The sequence below is a fragment of the Micropterus salmoides genome, unplaced genomic scaffold (genome assembly GCF_014851395.1).
Source record: "Micropterus salmoides isolate LMB-PRFRI ecotype aquatic unplaced genomic scaffold, ASM1485139v1 Ms_hic_scaffold_17, whole genome shotgun sequence".
NCBI lineage: Eukaryota > Metazoa > Chordata > Actinopteri > Centrarchiformes > Centrarchidae > Micropterus > Micropterus salmoides.
Window position 1 is genome coordinate 22,445,950 of NW_024040817.1, and position 19,106 is coordinate 22,465,055.

A 19,106-nucleotide genomic window follows, 5' to 3' on the forward strand; every position below is an offset into this window, starting at 1 on the left:
TTATTTGAGTTGAAAAGGAGAATAAATAACATGACCAACAGACTGAGCTAAAGAGCTTTTTACTTTATTTTGCAGTTTTTTCAGTCACTTCCTGTTTACATTTAAGCAGCTTCTCTTTTATATAGAAAGACAGTTTGACATTGTTTACAAGTTACTCCGCTCAGAACCTGTTGTCCCCCCCATACAAAAAGGAAACATTGGTCTCCACGTTACATACGAAAATATAATTTAAAAGCACTTGACAAGACACGTTACAATACATTCACTGTACACAGTATATTGAAACCCCTCCCTCATCTCCTCCTTCTGCACACAGCCTCCGCTCCTCTTCTCCCATATGTGTAGCCTAATACTGCAATTGGGCCCTGTATAAAGCCGAAACTATTGCCACGGTGACGCCGATGTCTGTGAAGTGGAGATGGTTTTTACGAGTGTTTCACAGAGCTTTGAAGGGAGACACTCTGTCTCCATCCATCTCGACCTGTCTCTGCTCTGATCCAAGCCATGGTAACTCTTCCCCTACGCTGAAAAGCAGGAATGAAGCTTTGTATCACACGCACACCATTATCTCATGGCTGCTTTCAGGGTACTGAAGTCCACAGACGTACTTTGAAACTGATACCAAGGTTTTTGGAGCTCTTTCAGGCCACATTTGTGCTTTTGTAAGGTTGCACATGACTTAAAGGCGTTGCATGTACAGTACAGTCACATGGTAATTACTAGTCAGGAAATCATTTAAAAAAGAAATGAAAGGGTTAAATCATTTATGTTTATTTAACCCTATAAAATTAATTAGGGGGTTAAATAAACAAATGCCAGAAGAAGAAAAAAATCTGGCATCTGCCTTCTAAAGACAATGTAGAAAATGAAGTGTTATCAAAGTGTATTAAAAAGAGGTCTCTTTGCTGTGCTAACCCAGTGGTTTCCATGGCAACAGCAGCTTGGAGGACAGGAGGGTGTGTGCATGTCAGAGGTCACTGTTCCCATCAAACGAACAAAACAGAAAAAAGCTCATGCTTTGAGCCTTCTGCAGAATAAAAACATTGTGCACGATGAGGGAAACGATGTCATGAATCAGTTGTGTCTTGGCACGCGGCACCACACCGCTCTTGTTTTTCTAGAGGCAATGATATGAGTGATGAAATCCCAGTCAGGGGACAACAAGTTGGCCACCACTACACTACATGACGCAACGCTGCCAGCCAGCCAGCCAGCCATCCTGCTCCACAGGAGTCGAACCAGCGGCCCGGCACAGAGAACATGACAGATCTGAGCACTGAAACACACAGAATACACTAACACTCGATAGGCTGATGACTTGGATACTGCTGAAAAACACACACACCCGGCACTCATGCACATCACACACACATACAGTACAAACAATGAATTGGAATGCTCTTGTCTACAACACACACAAATGACAGGTCTTTCAAAGACAAACCCACCCTCTTCTTTCATACATTATTTCTCTCGTTACGACACAGAAAGCATGCGTGAAAACATTCCGTCGATGTACATCCACTCATTCCCCCACCCCTCATCAGGCACATGGTATGGTCAATGTTTGGCAGTGGAGAGCTGTTGGCAACAATCATGGAAAAAACTAAACAACAACAAAGATCTTGGCAGCTGGAATAAGGTTTGATGCTTAACCTGCTTCCACAGCTAAGTCTCTGGAACACAGCTCTGGCACTCTGAATGAGGAAACACAGGAGATATGAAATACATGGATGGCTTCCTGCGGGGATGAAATGTTTAAGATATGGATTACTGGCCTGGGCCGTGTTCTAATACGTTCAGCGTCCCTTCCTGATCAACAGTAAAACATGAGCATGTGATTACGACGTGTGTGTGTGTCGTACCGAAAGGCGCAGCCTATTAGCTCCTGATCTCTAGGATGTGGCGAGAGAAAACCTGACTCTCCGAACCTAAAGTCAGTGAGATCTTTCACCTCTGATGTGACTGAACTGGCCGTCTCAGCAAATAAGGAATAAAAGGAACACTTACTGATACGTAGAAGAAAAAAAACCCCGAAATAATCTAAAACACTGACAAAAATATATAAAATAAAGCTTGAAATTTGAAGCTTAAAAATAAAATGTAACTATTTATGTCTATGCTCATGAATACTTTTATATATTTGTATGTACACATACATATCTGTCTATTGTTTATATATCAATATATATATATTAAAGTATAACTTAACTCTCGCACTTAAACCCCCAGACGTTACTGCAAAGGCACAGATCTAAGCCCAGCGAAGTCCCGGAAATAGAGTGTATCGACCACTGAACTTAAATCAGCACTAACATCAACTTCGCCCCACTCAAAGCTGAGCAGAGAAAGGGGCAGGGCTTGGTTGCACTTTCTGTTTCACATCTTCTTTCGCGTTTCCCCTCTTTTCTTTCATATTGTTTGTTTTTTTGTCTTTTCTTTCTGTTGTTTTTTTACAGTTAGCACCTTATGTAACAATATAAAAAAAATGTGATAGCATATACGAATGTGCAAATGTACAACAATAAAAATACTACAAAGATACATTTGTTTTTCTCCAAAAATACATGGATAGAAAAAAATTACGTAACACAAATAAACAAAAAAAGATGAAAAAAAATTTGAAGAACTTAAAGCATGCACTTGATCCTTTAGTGTTTGGGATGGGTATAAAAGGGGCGGTCGGCTAAGAAAAGTCAGGATAGGGCTATGTTTGGGGCAGTTGATTGGTTTGACCATGGGCTCTTAGCCCTGAATCTTGCGCAAGATCTCAGTGGAGACAGGTGGGTGGAAGTTGATGGTGTGGTGTCTCAGGCCCTGCGAGGTCTTGTAGCTCTTGCCGCAGCGACACTTGAAGGGTTTCCTCACACGGATCTGTGTGCGGTGGCCATTCTTCGCATGGTACTTGATACCGTTCACATTCTGAAGAGACAGGGAAGATGACAAACATTAGGAAAGGGGAGAACGGTTACATGTAGCCTATTTACACACAAACCCCATGTTTGACACACAATTTTGACCTTGTAATAATACGTATGTATGTAATAGCACCTGTTCTACACTTTTATACCAGACTGGGGTCACAAGTTGACAGCTTATTGACCCAGTCCTGGAACTATAGTACTTTACGTACACATACACATTACTGCTAAACCACAGCATTATACCAAATTGTTTACATACAGATGTCCCAATCAATGTTTTTCACCTATCCAGATCCAGCTAATTTATACCCATTATACAGGACACCAACATTTGAAATACTTTACTTAACACAACCTAAATTCCACCAACCAGCGCCTCTAAAGGTCACTAATAAACACATTACATCATTCTTATAACACGGCAAGACTCCAGGAAGCCACAGTGAATCTTGACAATCACAAGAAATAGTCCAGCCCAAAATTGAACCTGCAACTGAGTTTGGGAAATCAAATATGGAGTTAGCCCCTTGGTAAATTTATTTAAATAAAAATGTTAACTGCAATGGTCTCTTTATAAATAAAATATCTGTTCACATTCAACAAACATGTGTGTGATTATAGCTTTAAAGTCATTATATTTAAAAAATTTTATTATATAGCTTTTGACTGCCGATCATCAACTGATCATAATAATTCAACAGTAGCCTTTATAGTAAAATTATTCCAGAAACCCCTCTTCACCATTTCATATCGAGTCAGGTTGGATAACACATGTGGACCCCTTTGAGATAAACACCAAATGTGACTTTCTCCCACGTCACTGTTTTGGTCTAAAAAGGGTACAAGAGAGTAATGTTACCACAATGTCCATTTGTCAAGGAGCACAGACTGCAAGCTGAATGAATGTTTTGTTACCCGCTGTAATAAAATTCAACCAAAGCAAATACATCGTGATATATTTATCAGAGCTTCCAATCATGACATTCTGGATTTATAATGTGCTTTTTCAAACTTTTAAGTTATGTCCAGGCATGTGATACTCAGACAAAAGCCCCAGTGTGAACCTCGTGTCCGATGGCGGCGTAGCTGGGACTGACTTCTCGGTGCTCTGGCATAGGCTTACCTTGTATCTCTTCTTGCAGCCGGGGACGGGGCAGGCGAACGGCTTCTCCTCTCCCCCATTCATGCACATGGAGCTGAGGATAGACTCGGAGCTGATGGCGCTTTCTGTGGTCCACGACTCATCGCTGTCCGACTCCTCATAGTCTACCTCCTCCTCATCATACTCACTGCCTGGAGGCACAATGCAGACACGCAGAACAAAAAAAAAAAAAAAAAAACGCTAGTCAGCCCAGATGAAATATGGATGGGGAATTAACCCAAGAGGACGTCATACCTTTGGAATTTACCAAACAGAAATGATTTGTGACTTTTTATCAATACTTTTTTCTATGCTTTGCTCCTACTTTGATTCATTAGCAGCCCACTCGTCACTGACAGCACTGCTCAGACAAAACAGCAGTAGTGTGCATGTGATTGTGTGTATGTGCTTCTGTGTGTGCCTGTGAGTCAAAACACAGGGATTGGCACAGAGAAAGAGATCATTAAGTGGGAGTGATCCCCATTGCTCAGCCTGGAAAAAGTGCTTTGCTAAGTGCAGAACATTTTCCACTCACATGCATGCACACACTCTCTCACACACACAGACATCCACATACCACATTACTGAAATGTACAGGCATGCATGCGCACACACACACACACACACACAGACATCCACATACCACATTACTGAAATGTACAGGCATGCACGCACACACACACACACACAGACATCCACATACCACATTACTGAAATGTACAGGCATGCACGCACACACACACACACACACACAGACATCCACATACCACATTACTGAAATGTACAGGCATGCACATACACACACACAGACACACACACATAATGGCCCACTGACCCCCCCACCATCTTACAGGAAATGCTGCACCTCAGCATGAGGAAATGGATGGCACCCTGGCACATGTCAAAAGAGTGCGAGTGTGTGTGTGTGTGTGTGTGTGTGTGTGTGTGCGTAAGCCCAGACCTAACACTATGTTTGGAACCATTTGGGCTGGAATTGGACATCTGCTTCTGGGCTGTGCAACACACGGCCCCATGTGAACACACAGCGTGACAGCTGCTATGTAATTAGCAGAGTGTTGACTGGGCTGCTCACTGCAGGGGCCACCAAAGCCAACACACAAATAACACACACACACACGGAGCAGCAGGAGTAGACAGTGGTTGGGATTTTAGCCTCCTCTACTTTGTACTCTGGGAGCAGATTTTCTTCATCATTCAAATATTTCAGTTACTTGTATGAAAACATATCCAAGTTGTTACAAAATAACTTTCTATGGTTAAAACAGTAATTTGCAATTTCCATTAACATTTTCCTTTACTGAATACAAGGTGAGCTGGTTATGTTATGTTTTGAGTTTTTCTGCCCAGTCACTTTTACCAATAGGGTTAATATGCATTAGTCGGTTTCAACACCTCCATTCACTCAACAAGTATGAACAATCCATCTTTCTGCATCTCAAACTAACATTTCAACACACACACCTGTCGTACCTGTTGGTGTGCTGCTGCGGAAGGAGGAAGAAGGGGTGATTGGGGGTGTGACGGGAGGCGTCAGGTTACCGCTCGTGTGGCGAGGAGGCGTGGCCGTGCTGTTCCTAGACACTCCGCCGGTGATGGACAGGGACAGTTTGGGTGTGGCCTTCTTCTTCATAGTCTCCTGCTCCCTGCGCGCCGCATCTGTCATGAACCTGAGGCGGGGGGGGGGGGGGGGGTAATTTAAGTAAATCCCGTAAACCTAAAATGTACCAGCAAACTTCCCGCTTGACAACCATGCTGATGTCAACTTGAGCGCCTTATAAATGGAGGCAATGCTGGTGGAGCAACTGAAATGCCAAACTTCATTCAAAAAACATACATATTTTAATCCGTCCAGAACTCTCCATTTTATTATAATTTACAACTTAAAAGTATAATGCTGATTTATTACAAATTGGGTATTAATTTAATTGGCCATCATTTCTGTCAGTTATGATAACACTACACTGACAAAAATAATTGCTCAGATCTTGCAACAAGCAGACATTGCCTCAGCAACATTATTTGGAGGTAAAACCAAAAGTGAGTGCGCCTGAGAGAACAGTAATAATCCCTTATTGGAAAGCTGTGCATGTACAACTACGGCAATAGGGGAAGAAATTACCAGGAAGTCTTTCTTTAAGCTATGATGGATGTTTACAACACACAGTTTGGAAAATAATGTTACTAATGGCCTTGATGTTTAAAACTACAAATTTATGACCCCAGCTTAGCCGTGATTCACTGGAATTATACTCTAATAACCCTTATTTACTGTAGTATTCTTTATATTCTAATTGTGTTTGTGCTTTCTAATGTTCTCTTGTGTTATTTGCTGCTATAATAGGGGCCTTTAAGGTTTCATCTCATCTAATTATGGCTGTTCTGTACACTGGTGCTATGAGAAGGAAGTCTGAGGTTTGACAAAACATAATTGAGCTGCTGAATATGCAGCCATCACAACATTGTACAGTAAATACAGATGACATTTACAACCTCGTCATTTGAAACGATTACCACAGAAAACAAACCTCGCCATCTCCTTCTCCCTCTGTTGTACCGTTATCTTTCTTAACGTCGCGGGAGTGATTTAACGGGGCATTAAGTGGCATGTGACATGTCGGTTCACCATACAAAAACACACATGCCGTAATCCTGAAACGGCGCCTGTGGCTGTGGTGTTTGCAGCGCACGGAGCAAGGAGTGATTGTCTTGTGTGGTTTTCTGTGCTGGTCTGTGGATGAGTCACTGCTATGTCTATGGGAAGACATCAGTCATTTGAGCCTCTCTCCACAAGCCACATCTGCACACACTCACACACGCATAAACACAGACTGGTGGAGCAATGCTGCCCTCTATAGACAGACACCTTTGGTTGTGTGTGTGTGTGTGTGTGTGTGTGTGTGTGTGTGTGTGTGTGTGTGTGTGTACCTGTTGATGTAGCTTAGGGCCAGATAAGTGGGCTGCTGTTGCTCCTGCTTCTCCAGGACCCTTGGATCTGTGTCTGAGAGAGAGAGAGAGAGAGAGAGAGAGAGACATTCAGATTAATTACCACTCTCTGTGGAGGGAAAATGCTGTGTGAATACTCTCAGTTAGGATCTGACACATAATCTATTCTTCCTGCCAGACTGGCTGACTGATTACTGGATGTTTTCCACACTGCGTTCTCTGTATTAGTCCAAAATATGTGAGAGCCTGCAGATACATTTCAGATACTTTCATAAGCAGGCCATTATTACGCCAGCGTCAAACCCTCTGTAATTTACTGGCAATGCCTTTCCCAAAGTGACCCAAGGCTGCTTAATCATCGCCAGAGTCTGAATGTGGCAAAGAAGAAATTTGTCCGAGAGTGAAAGAGCAACTTGGAGGCAGTGGTGAATGTACACAGTGTATTACTAAGAGCACACGCGCACGCGCACACACACACACACACACACACACACACACACACACACACACTTTTTCCAGTTGACTTGTTAAGTCAGTAACACTACAGTAGGCAACTTCCACTGCCTGAGGGAAACAGCGTTAACTTCAAAGCCCCACCTCCCACCCCCTGGAAAACAGGAGCAAGTGTGCATGAAAACACTGCGGGTGGGTGTATCTGTGAAGTACCAGTGCCACCAAGCGTTCAAAAAGGGGAACATTCAGAGAGACCAAAACAAAAAACATGTAGGTTTATGTCATGGCGTGCATGGCTATGTCTGTGTGAGTGTGTGCATGTAGGCATAATTGCTGGTTTATATGTAATGGCTAGCAGATGTATTGCAATTCAGGTCCAAGAACTGGATCATCTCTGTGCAACAATTAACAACACACTCCAGGACACTCCTTCCAACTAATACCGTGTGTGTGTGTGTGTGTTTTCGTGTTGGCCTTCTTAGCCCTTCAGTTTTCAGGCTTTCACACCTCATAATTAAAAAAGAATGCAGACTTCCCACAGTGCAGGAGAACACCAAGGAGACCAGCAAACAAGAAAACAACCTAGAAGAAAATGCACACTACTGCTGCTGTTGCTGCTGCTGTGTAGACCTGAGCCATCTACATTTTAGTGTGTGCAAAAACACTGCAAAGGCTAGGTGAGAAAAAAGGATAGCAGGGGCGTGCATCGATAAACAAACGCACTCATCTGAGGTGGTCCACAGAGGTGGTCTTTGACATTCTTTTATAGCTGAGCCTTAATAATCCTACCTGCTGTTCAGAAGTAGAGACCAGATCACACGCACCAACACTCCTTGACCTGTAGCACTAAGGCTGGGTCACGAGACATGACAATGAGAGCTAGCAGCATCTTGAAGTCTGACCTCTTTCAAACCACTGAGTTTGAATTTTTTTGTGGCTTGTCCAGTTTTTTCTCTGATATGAAGTGACAATATTTCAGGAATATTTAAAGGCAAGAAAACTTTGAAAAAGTAAATGTGTGTTATGTGATCCAATAGGGGAGCTCAGAAATGCATCAACTGTCTGTAATGTGAACCTCAAGACCAGGAAAACAACTTACATTACATTCAACCAAAATGTTCAAACGTGTCAAATATACTGATTATGTTACTCTGACCACTATTTTCTTAATTGATTAATGGATGTGGCTAAAAAATGTCAGAAAATAGTGAAAAAATGCTGAGATAAAAGCTTCAGATTGCTTGTTTTATCCAACCAACAGTTCGAACCCCCAAAATTCTATTTACTGTCATAGATGACAAAGAAAAGCTTAAAAACCTGGAAGGCGGAACCAGTAAATTGCCATTTCTGCTAGGAAAAATGACTGAAACAATGAATCAATTATCAAAACAGTTGCAGAATAACATTCTGACTGACTAATCGTTCCAATAGCTATAATTTAATAGTAAAAAAATTAAGATTACAATTTCCCAGAACCTAAAGTGGCCTCTTAAATTGCTAATTTTTGTCCAACTTACAGTCTATATTCCAAAGATATTTAATTTATAATTACATAACTCAGAGTAAAGCACTGAATGCTTGGTACCTAAACAATCAAAACTGTTGTTGAGAAATGTTCTGTAGGGTGACTTTTTATCAACTAATCTTTCATGAGAATTGTAATTATCAAATCAACAACCTCTCACTTGTGGAATCTCTATCTGCGATGATGAATCACGAGTCCAACTTTTACATGGTTGGATATATTCAGAAGTACTGTTTACCACTGTAACAGTGGTACAGAGGTAGTCAGTTGAAGTCAGCTAAATTCCATTTGGGCAAATGTTTGACAGCCAGGTATTAAACAACAAGAATCAGAAGAAAAAATGGCAGAGATTGACTTGGGACTTGGGATGTACAAGGAGCACAGAGTTGTTGCTTTAAGATGAGGTAAGTGCGTGCATGTGTGAATAGAGGGGGGGGGGGTGTTGGTAGAAATGGAATACGCCAGGTGCAGAGAGAGAGCTGCAGTAAATGTTCCCCGGCTTTACGACTTCCGCTCACCTAGCAGGGCAGGAAGCTAACACACTGCTGATCCTGCGGCTGGAACAGGAGGGAGACACACCCACACACAGACACACGGAAAGCTACATGAAAATCAATTTCAGATTTTATTTGCAGGTTTTTCATTTAACCTACACAGTGCACTCCTGCTCTGTGTGTGTACATGTTGCTGTGTGTGTGTGCTGTGTGTCTGAGACATTTCAGAGTCTGGTGGGTCTATAAATATCTCCCTAATTAGCATTCCTGTCATTAAAAGCAGCAACCAATCAACAGCCGCTCCACTCATTTCAACACACACATCCATCTCTCACCAGCAGTGCACTGCTGCCCCCTGCTGAAAACACACTGTGCATGTGTCCGCATGTATGGGCACATGTGTAGGTATGTCTGTGTGCTGAAACCAGGCCAAGAATGTACGGCTTGTTTTGCAGACTGCTAATTAAGCCACAGAGAGCATTTAAACGTGTTTCTAGAGCAGCAGGCAGCCGGATGGAGGGAGAGGAGAGGAGGAGGAGGAGCAGGGGGGATATGGGTGGGGGGGAAAGGCAAACTTCTCTGTAATTACGCTTCCTAGTGCTTGGTTGCTTGGTGGGGCGCTTGGGCCCTGCGACTTCCGAAAGGCAAACTGTGTGACTGTGTATGTGGATGTATGTGTGTTGTGAAAAGAGAGGGTCTGCAGTTTGGGATGCCAATCTACTAATTGCCTCGCTACACCCTGACAGGTCATTTGGAAAGTATGGTGAACACACTCTCTCACATGCACAAGAAATATGCACGCCCCTTCCTGTTTCACACCTCCGAAAGTGGGATGGGAAAAATCTGCCAACTAGGCCTGGGCTATATGTTTTAAATCATTATCATGATATTAATATGAGTATTTTCTGATACTGATTTATATCACAGAATGGCAAATGTATGAAAATGACCAATAGAGCTGAATATATACTGACATACTTATACTTATGTATCATTTTAAACTATATAACTATATAACAATATATATATCATTGTAAACTAAATATTTTGATAGTTTTGGACTGTTGGTCAGACAAAACAAGACATTTGAAGAGGTCATGAACTTTAGGCTGGTTGTAATGGGTTTTCAGTATTTTTTATAAGCCAAACAAATAATTAATTAATTAAGAAAATAATCTCTAGATCAATAATCAAGAGATTGTTTGTTGAAGCCCAATAAAATAATGCAATGTACTGTACAGACACAGGTTCTCAACAGTATGAGAAGTCCCATTGTTATGCATTTACATGACAACAGACATTATTTATGCTATTATAGAATATTATGATAACTAACTTGCTTTCATTATCAATATATATGTTTCTTGATTAATCAGTTAATCTTTCTGTCTATTAAATGACTGAATGCAGCAAAAAAAAATGACAGACAAAGTTACCCAGAGTCAAAGGTGACACCAAGTATCTTGTTTTGTCTGACCAACAGTACACAACTCAACATATTGAATTTACTAATGTGAGAAGTTGGAACCAGCGAGGAAGCTTGCATTTTTTCTTGATAAATGATTTAAACAATGAAATACTTCATAAAGTTGCTGCCGATTCATTTTCTGCTGATCAACTCATCCACTAACTAATCCTTTCAGATTTGAAGATCATATCACCACAAAATGATTTCAGCTGAGAATCATTCAAAAATAATGTTCAATTATTGCTCAGCGCTTACGGCAACATCAAAAACCCTACTGCAAAGACAAATTGTAGTAATTCACCAAATACCTCCATTTGCTATGCAATTATACCTTTGTTCGGGAAAAAAAAGTAACTTCAGCACAGAAGGGGTTTTCCTGCCTGTTAATGACAGACAGGTAAAAACTGCTTCACCATATTGTATCTGCTTCTGTGTTTTCTTTGAGCCAGGACAGATAAAGGAATACAGCCAAACTGCAGCTGAATGAAGACGCCTTTATAAGTTAGTGTATGTTAATTATCAGCATGCTACAGCAGAGCCTATATTATTTAAACACAATGCTGACTCCTCGTGTCAAGTCACGGCTCGGTGTTTGATTCCAGTTGTAAAACCAAATCCAAACAAAGGAAAGCAATCAAACTAAGTTCTGTCCTAACAAAGCTGAGATGTTTGGGATTTCCCTTTGTTTAACCTTCTCTTTCACATCTCTTCCCCTCTCTTAATCTCTATCTGCTTGCCCTTCCCTCCCAGCCTGTCTTTGTTGAGGTAAGAGGGCAGGTATGTGCTTGTGCAGGTGAGGACACAGCACAACGCTGCCGTTCACACAGGCAGACGAGCCTGACATCATTACATTCCTCAGACCTTACCTAGAGTCACAGAGCAAAGCCTTCGACAACAGCCAAACACCGCACTAAACACTGTTCACCTAAACCCATTTCCTTTTGAATTCAGCTGTAATCTAGTGCGGGTATGTTACTGGAAGGCTGCTATCCTTTCTTCTAGGATGAGGTCAGCACTGAAGACCCACACATTACCCACGTTTCTCACGGAAAGGATTGCGACAAGCTCATCTGGTCTGTTTGCTGCCAACTATTGTGCGCTGTGTCCAAATAAGACACATGTTGAGAAAACTGAGATACACAGGGGCCCAAACCAGAGTCAAAAAAACCCTACTAATTTCTTTTGGCTGTGCCGCACACAGGGTACCCTACCACAAGAGGGCAGCACAGTCTAGGGTAATGACCAGGTGTTTCTAGCACAGGCCTGTGCTGATTTTTGCACACTGACCTGAGACCTACTGACTCACATTCACCCATATTCATGTCTGATAGCACACGGCTGTTGTCACCTCTGGATTATCTGATTTCTTGTTAGTGCCTGCTTTTTCGTAATTTGTTTGCACACTGCAGGAGAGACCACAATCACGGCAATCTGTTATCTACAAACGCCTCAAACAGCTTATCTGACGCCTCACGTGAAGGAGCTCGGAGAATCAAATAAGCTTACCTTTTGATTGTCCGTTAATCCCACACTGCTGCACCACTTCAAAACTAAAACTAAAAGGGGAGCTAAATGCATCCCCCCCACCACCTGCTATCCCACACTCTCACCTACATCCCCTCCATCTGTCACACTTCCCCCTGTGGTAACTCAGTTTGCGAGCAGTATTGATTAGACTATGTGTGACGTGCTGATGACCAGCAGAAACGAGCAGAGGGACAATTCATTAATTCAACTGATCTAACTGGTAAACCGCCATTCTGTTCAGCTGTCGGCTGGGGTCAAAGGTCAAGCCAAGAGCCAGATGGGGCATCTACCAGTGTCTGTGGGGTTTTGGCTGTGCGACTGAAAAGGCAATATATATTTTGCATTTCTTTCAATTTCATTTGTTTACTGGTTGGTTCGGGGAAACATCGTGGTCTACAAAGCCACAGGTTAAAAAAAATTAAATGGCCATTCAGAGTGTTGATCACCCCATCCACTACTTGGTTTATTTGCAAGTGATGCCCGCAGCATATGGAAGGATGAAGAGTGATCCACAACACCACCGCTCCACTTTCTCCTAACCAACACAGTCCAACAAAGTCTCTTTAACCCCCCTTTTTGAAGCATCAGCACGCCAGTCCCGTTCCACATGTGATGTGACATCACACGTCGGGTGTCGTCACCACAGCTGGCTGCTCGGGAGCGCTCTTTGTTAGTGAGACAGCAGGTGTGCAATAACTCAGCCAATATACTGCCCCCAACGCCTTTGGGGACAGCCAGTTGCCATGGCAACTGGCTCAATGAAGCATCCATTCTACGCCCTCACCCCGCAGCCTCACCCGCTTCGAACAGCCTCCCGAGGATGGATACAAGCCACAAACTCACGACTCCCTTGATTCTTCTATAGTGTAATTTGCTATGGTGGATTATATGTTAATCTGCCAGAGTGAATTATTTGCTGAAGTGTTAAATATTTACAAGCAGTAATAGCAAAGGAGCACTCCCTCATCAAAAACAAGGCAATGCTAATGGTTATTAATAACAGTTTATTTAATGTGCCTACATCCAAGACAGGCATCTCTGCAGGTAGAGTTCTTAATTAACAGTGCAGTTAAAACAGAATTTGTTTTTCTTGAGAGGCCACATTTAACACATGCACTGAGGGTGACAAATAGACGTACAAATTGCTACCAATATACACAACATTTTTTTAGTAATGCACTACTTATGTCTTTATTACTCAGCAATAGATGAAATAGCTTGAATTAATTGCATGCTGTTCCAAACTACAGTGTTTACACAGTAACTATTTTGTCTGTCTAATGTTAAATGGTGGGTAAACTGATTGCGAGTCTCCACATATCAGGTGACAGTTATCAGTAAGATTTACTGTCAGATGAAAATCGAATAAGCCGTGCAACAAGTTGAAGCTTGTGCATGTGGAAGATAATCAAATTATTTTATTTCACGTCTGCCACAACTTGGTTCAACTGATACAGTGTCAAGGGTAATTAAGTGACACCAGCATTATGCGTCGCAAAAGGTGATGTCTCGATGCGTGGAGACACCTGAGGTGACAAAAGCGACAGACTTGTTGGCAGCTCAATACACAATTGGTGTGAGAGGAGCCCCGGCTGCTCTGCAGCAGGCCTTAAAACGTAAACACACGGACTCCTCTGCAACGTTTAGCCGTGAAACCGCTGCCTGGTCGGAATGCTAGTTACACCTATGAGACCTACGCGGCCCTCATAGTCGAGTTACCGCTGCAAAAGGTAACTATCTTAGTTAAAGAAATATAAAAGCAGACGGGCACGTATTTCACAGAGAAGCCGTGTTTTTCAAAAGAATTCAAGTCTCTTGTTGCTGAATAACTCCCACTCCGACGAGCCTCGACGGAGAGCGAGTGGCAGGAATAGCGGAATGCAAAGCCGAGCCTATAAGCGTTCAGCTAACTAGCTAGGGCGCTAGCTAATACCAGCTAGCTGCCTAGCTCTGTCTCCCCCTCTGGCCCCACTCACCGATGTGATTGTCCTCGATGTGGACGATGAGCTCGGCGAGAGACTCGAACTGGAGTCCGCAGCCCCCGAACCTGCAGGAATTAGAGAAGAAAGAGGCGGCGGCGATGCCCGTCATGTTTTCGGCGCTGGTGCATTCACCGGGTAGAGGGGGGTCCGGGAGCCGGGGTGGTGAACGAGGAGGCAGAGTCTTCGGGTTCAGGGTGGGAGCGCCGCAGAGCGCGGAGCGGCGGAGCAGACACCGGGCGGCCAGACAGGGCAGCGGCGGACGCAGCTGGGAGGCAGGCGGGACGGTGGGGGTGGGGATGGGGGGAGGGTTGGCTGGTGGCAGCCTACGTCACGACCTGCCTACCTGTTGGCATCTGCGCCCCCGAAGCTGTGACATTTGATGACATCAAACACACATATTAAAGTGAAGTTCAGTCTTAACACTTTTGCATGCGTTATCAAAGAAAACGTAAGCATAGTTTATGCAAAATACGGAGTGTGTGGAGCTATGCTGTGGACATAATCTTTATTTAATTCAGATATTGTCTTCTTGCTCATATTGATCAAGCAGAGCTAGGGCCAGTGTGTTTTATGCGTTATGGTTATATCTCACATCTAAAGTAATTGTAAATGGTAATATGCTTCATAGGCCTATTGACAGAGCAACAGCCTTTAATAGCATGACGGCATAATATAGAAAGAGTTGAGTCTATGGTGGAGTCTGTACACTGAGAAAATATATGGAGGAGAAAATTAACTTGAATAGGAATTGATTTGATATGTTACATTTATTGTAAATGCCCACAATGAATATATAAGAATAAGGAATAATAATCAGAAAATTCACAAATGTCATGGAACATTTTATTTAACTGTACATCACCCATGACAGGCAATATACTGCACATTTGTCTTAAAGTTTATGCTTAACCTGTGCGTCACCCAATAATAAAACACTAAGTAAGAGTCCCATTAGGATCTTGCCACTGAATAGGCCTGAGCAGTCATTCATCTAGAGACTGTGTGGTGGACTGAGGTCTGAGGTGACCCAGAGTCAAGAGTGGCAATCATAGTCCCAGAATAATGACATATACTGACAAGTTACAATCTTCTCTTTATATTCATCACAGTAAATAATTGCTGAATCACAATTTTCCCAAACATTAATTTTTAGTGAAGTGCTTAGCTTAAAGGTCTTTTCCTGTTTTTTCCTTTTTAAGTTTTACGTAATCACTTTGATTTGCTCATGTGTATGAAATGTGTAATATAAACACCTTACTTTTATGTTTTAATGGAATTTATTCACTTATTGCACTGTAATGGGCTGGAGACAACATTTTTCAGGTTTATTTAAAAATAAATAAATGCAGAGTGACTACTGGGTCTGCACCCATGAACTCCACAATACAAGCTTACGTTCCTTCTTAGCCACTATGCTCCTCCAATGATCTGCCATCCCTACACACAAAGCAATCTCAGTCCTGGCTGTTCTCATTTGTAACACCACGATGGTGGAACAAGCTACCACATGCCATCAGAGCAGGGGCGGCCCTCTCTAACTTCAAGAAGCTGTTGAAAACACTTTCTCTTATAACACCTCTTACCCCTAACCTACAACATGCACATCCTGTGCTTTTCTTCTTCTGTCTCCTTACAATTCTCCTGTATTGATTGCACAATTAGTTAATTCTTACTTCTTTCCCTAGGTATTTACCCCATTGATGCTGTACGTGCTAATAGCTCTTACTAGTATTTATTGCTGCTCTCACTGTATTGCTGCTTTATGGATGTTTGCATGTTGTTCCTCAAATGGAAGTCGCTTTGGATAAATGTGTCTGCCAAATGGGTAAATGTAAATGTGCTAAAGTTTTTGCTTGAAAACAGACATAAATGGACTTTTGATAATCTGAAAATCAATCATTGTTCGCAGCATTTTAAATTATTGTTTTTTATTTTCCATTACTGGCAAAGTCACCCATTATAACTCTAATAAAGGGGTGTTATAGTACAACTGCACACGCATGCTATCTGTGTGTGTATCTGTGTATCAATGTTTATGCATCTATTACATCCACAAAGTTTACAGATTAATATTACCCAGTAATGGCTCAGTGGTGAGGAGAGGACTTTGTAATGTGTGTGTATGTGTGTGGCTCCCAGAGAGAGGAGAATGTCCTTAAATCACCGGGGCTGGCTAACCAGGGCCGGCTGGCCTGTGTTGGACCTGTTAATCAAGCGTTAAAATGGCCTGTCATAAACCACTGGCCAGTGACTTCAGCAAACAACCTTAAGACCTGGGAACACACTCACTCAATTTCTCACTGCCTTCTAGCCACCCAACTATATGGCACACACACTCATACACACAGAAACATAAAATAAGCTCAGATTCACCGCTGCACTAACACATTGACAACAACGACAACATGACATCACCGGCATCCACAGTCTCTAACACATGTACAGTACAGAAATTCAGTGACTTCATCAGCCTAACACAGATGTTCTCTCTTACACACAAACATGTAGACACACACACTCATTACACACAATCACGGCGTATCAAAGCTGTGACAGTGACGCAGTTCCCAACACCATTACGTAAATGAGAAGTGGTAGCATGTGTTGTGAAATGCAAGAGGCAAGGGAGAGACACAGTGAGAGTTTATGCTGCATGACGTCATCTGATCTGAGGTCTGCAGGCAGTGCAATGTAACAGTTTGGGATGGATTTCAAACTAGCACGGGTTTTCTTATTCTCACCTCGTTTTTGCTGAAGACAAAAACAGTACAACCATGTTTGATGACCTACACGCAACTCCAGTGTACACATGTGGACCAAACCAAATCATAACACGCAGACACACCAGAGGTCTGCTCTCGAGTGGATGTGCATGTGAGGGCGGTGTTGGATGTAACTTTAACGCCAACCATAGCATTACATAACCAGATGACTGTAACTTGTATACTTGGAGGCTGTTTAAAGGGTCTATTTCCAGTTACTTTTTAAGTCGCACATTAGTCCCACATTACTCTGCAACTCGCTGATAGAAATAGTATATATAGAAACCACCATGTATCAAGTCAAGACAGTTTGGCAGCTGAGCCAGATGTGTGATGTAGCTGTAGAGAGGATAATGCTACGTGGGGATTAAGGTCAGTGAGTTTGTTTGGCCTTTGACCTGAAACGCCATATTTTTACAAACAAGGTGACAGTAGGCTCTGAGCGGGCAGATTTCTAAAGCTCCCTGTCTGGCTGTTAAGAGCCTTGCTGAGGTGAAGATGCCAGATGGTAATGGCTAGTATTGCCACTGAGTTATGGAGGTAGTTGTAACCTCAGCGGCGTTGTCTGCTCCAGGGCACCAGCCAGAGACTTCCTGGCTGCCGTCATACACGTTTTAGTGTAACTGTGCACTCTTGTTGTAAAACATCCCTGATCTTCACTGAAAACAAAACTCGGTGATTCACATCCACACTGGGGGAAGAGCTCAAAACACAGAGTGACATCATCACAACTTCCTGTTTCTTCTTGTTGCCATGCCTACCAAGATTTGCATGCTCTAGGCGATTGGTGGATGATGAGTCAGTAGGGTTTGGTTCCATTTTGCACTTCTACCACAACAAAACCATATCCCTCTGTTCAGCTCCAGCACAGGAAAGTCTGACCAAACATGGCAGAGATATTACTCTATGGCTTAGCGCAGTGGAGATGTAAATCCCTCCTGTTATTTTGTGTGGCCAATGGGATTTCATGGCATCATATAAATAATTTTATCAAATTACAGCAGTGGACATTTATTTGTTTTTGGAAGCCATAACTGAGTTTAGTGTAACATGAGTGAAAACCATTAGAAAGGATATGGAATACTTAAAATCTCACCTCTCTCTTATCTCTGTTAAAAATGCTAAACCATACCCAAACCCTGATCATGACTCATGACATCATACACACAATGGCTGCCAGTGTGATGTGAATATGGACCCAGTCCAGTCTGTGATACTTTATCAATAGCACTCTGCTGCTAAAACTTTTGAGCAACACCTCACATTTCTCATACTGTATGATATGATCCAATAATAACTGGATCTTACTGTAGATACCCACGCAGTTGCTCTAAACTTGGCAGAATTACATTCAGGTATACACACCATTTAAATGGAATGAATGGTGAACAGCTTTCAAGATATATTATTTCATGACCCTCTGAGATTTTTTCTATCCCTAATGTGTTTTATGATTGTTGTAATACAATATGTAGGCCTATATGTGTTAATGATGTCTATTAATTCTGTTTGTCGCTTGACTGTTGGTTGTCTGACTTAAGATATGTTATTTCTTGTGTGCAGGTTTTCTGATTTTAGACAGGTCTCTCTTGTAAAAGAGATCTCAAAAAGACTATCTGATTAATTAATTAGACTTGGGGGATTAAAACGGAGGGCAAATTAATATATTTTTTTAAGAAATAACAATAACAATACAAATAATAAGAATTGTACCTGTCTGGCCAAATTTTCTCCTTTTTAATTTATCGGGATCAAACGACCTCATTTCTCCTCACCACAAGCCTGTTCATGTTTTATAACAATTTTATTTTAAAATAAACAGAACTACCACATAAGCCCGACAGTTTTGTACCTTTGGGGGCTATT

General features: G+C 42.1%; 1 protein-coding gene across 1 annotated transcript; it reads right to left on the minus strand.

The window, feature by feature from the left end:
• Positions 1 to 42: 42 nt before the first annotated feature.
• On the minus strand, positions 43 to 14,750 carry LOC119907445 (juxtaposed with another zinc finger protein 1-like). The gene is made up of 5 exons (XM_038725209.1): positions 14,473 to 14,750; positions 7,012 to 7,084; positions 5,557 to 5,753; positions 4,048 to 4,217; positions 43 to 2,922 (listed from the first exon to the last, which is right to left on the minus strand). The coding sequence occupies exons 1-5, from the start codon at positions 14,585 to 14,587 to the stop codon at positions 2,746 to 2,748; spliced, it is 732 nt and encodes a 243-aa protein (XP_038581137.1). The 5' UTR covers positions 14,588 to 14,750; the 3' UTR covers positions 43 to 2,745.
• Between the last annotated feature and the right edge of the window lie 4,356 nt (positions 14,751 to 19,106).

What these genes read in the sequence shown, in the direction of transcription:
- LOC119907445 (XM_038725209.1), bottom strand. Translation starts at nt 14,587, where the DNA reads ATGACGGGCATCGCCGCCGCCTCTTTCTTCTCTAATTCCTGCAGGTTC. An exon ending in CCGCAGCAGCACACCAACAG is followed by an intron (nt 4,218 to 5,556) that starts GTACGACAGGTG and finishes TTGTGCCTCCAG; the next exon opens with GCAGTGAGTATGATGAGGAG. An exon ending in GCTGCAAGAAGAGATACAAG is followed by an intron (nt 2,923 to 4,047) that starts GTAAGCCTATGC and finishes CTGTCTCTTCAG; the next exon opens with AATGTGAACGGTATCAAGTA.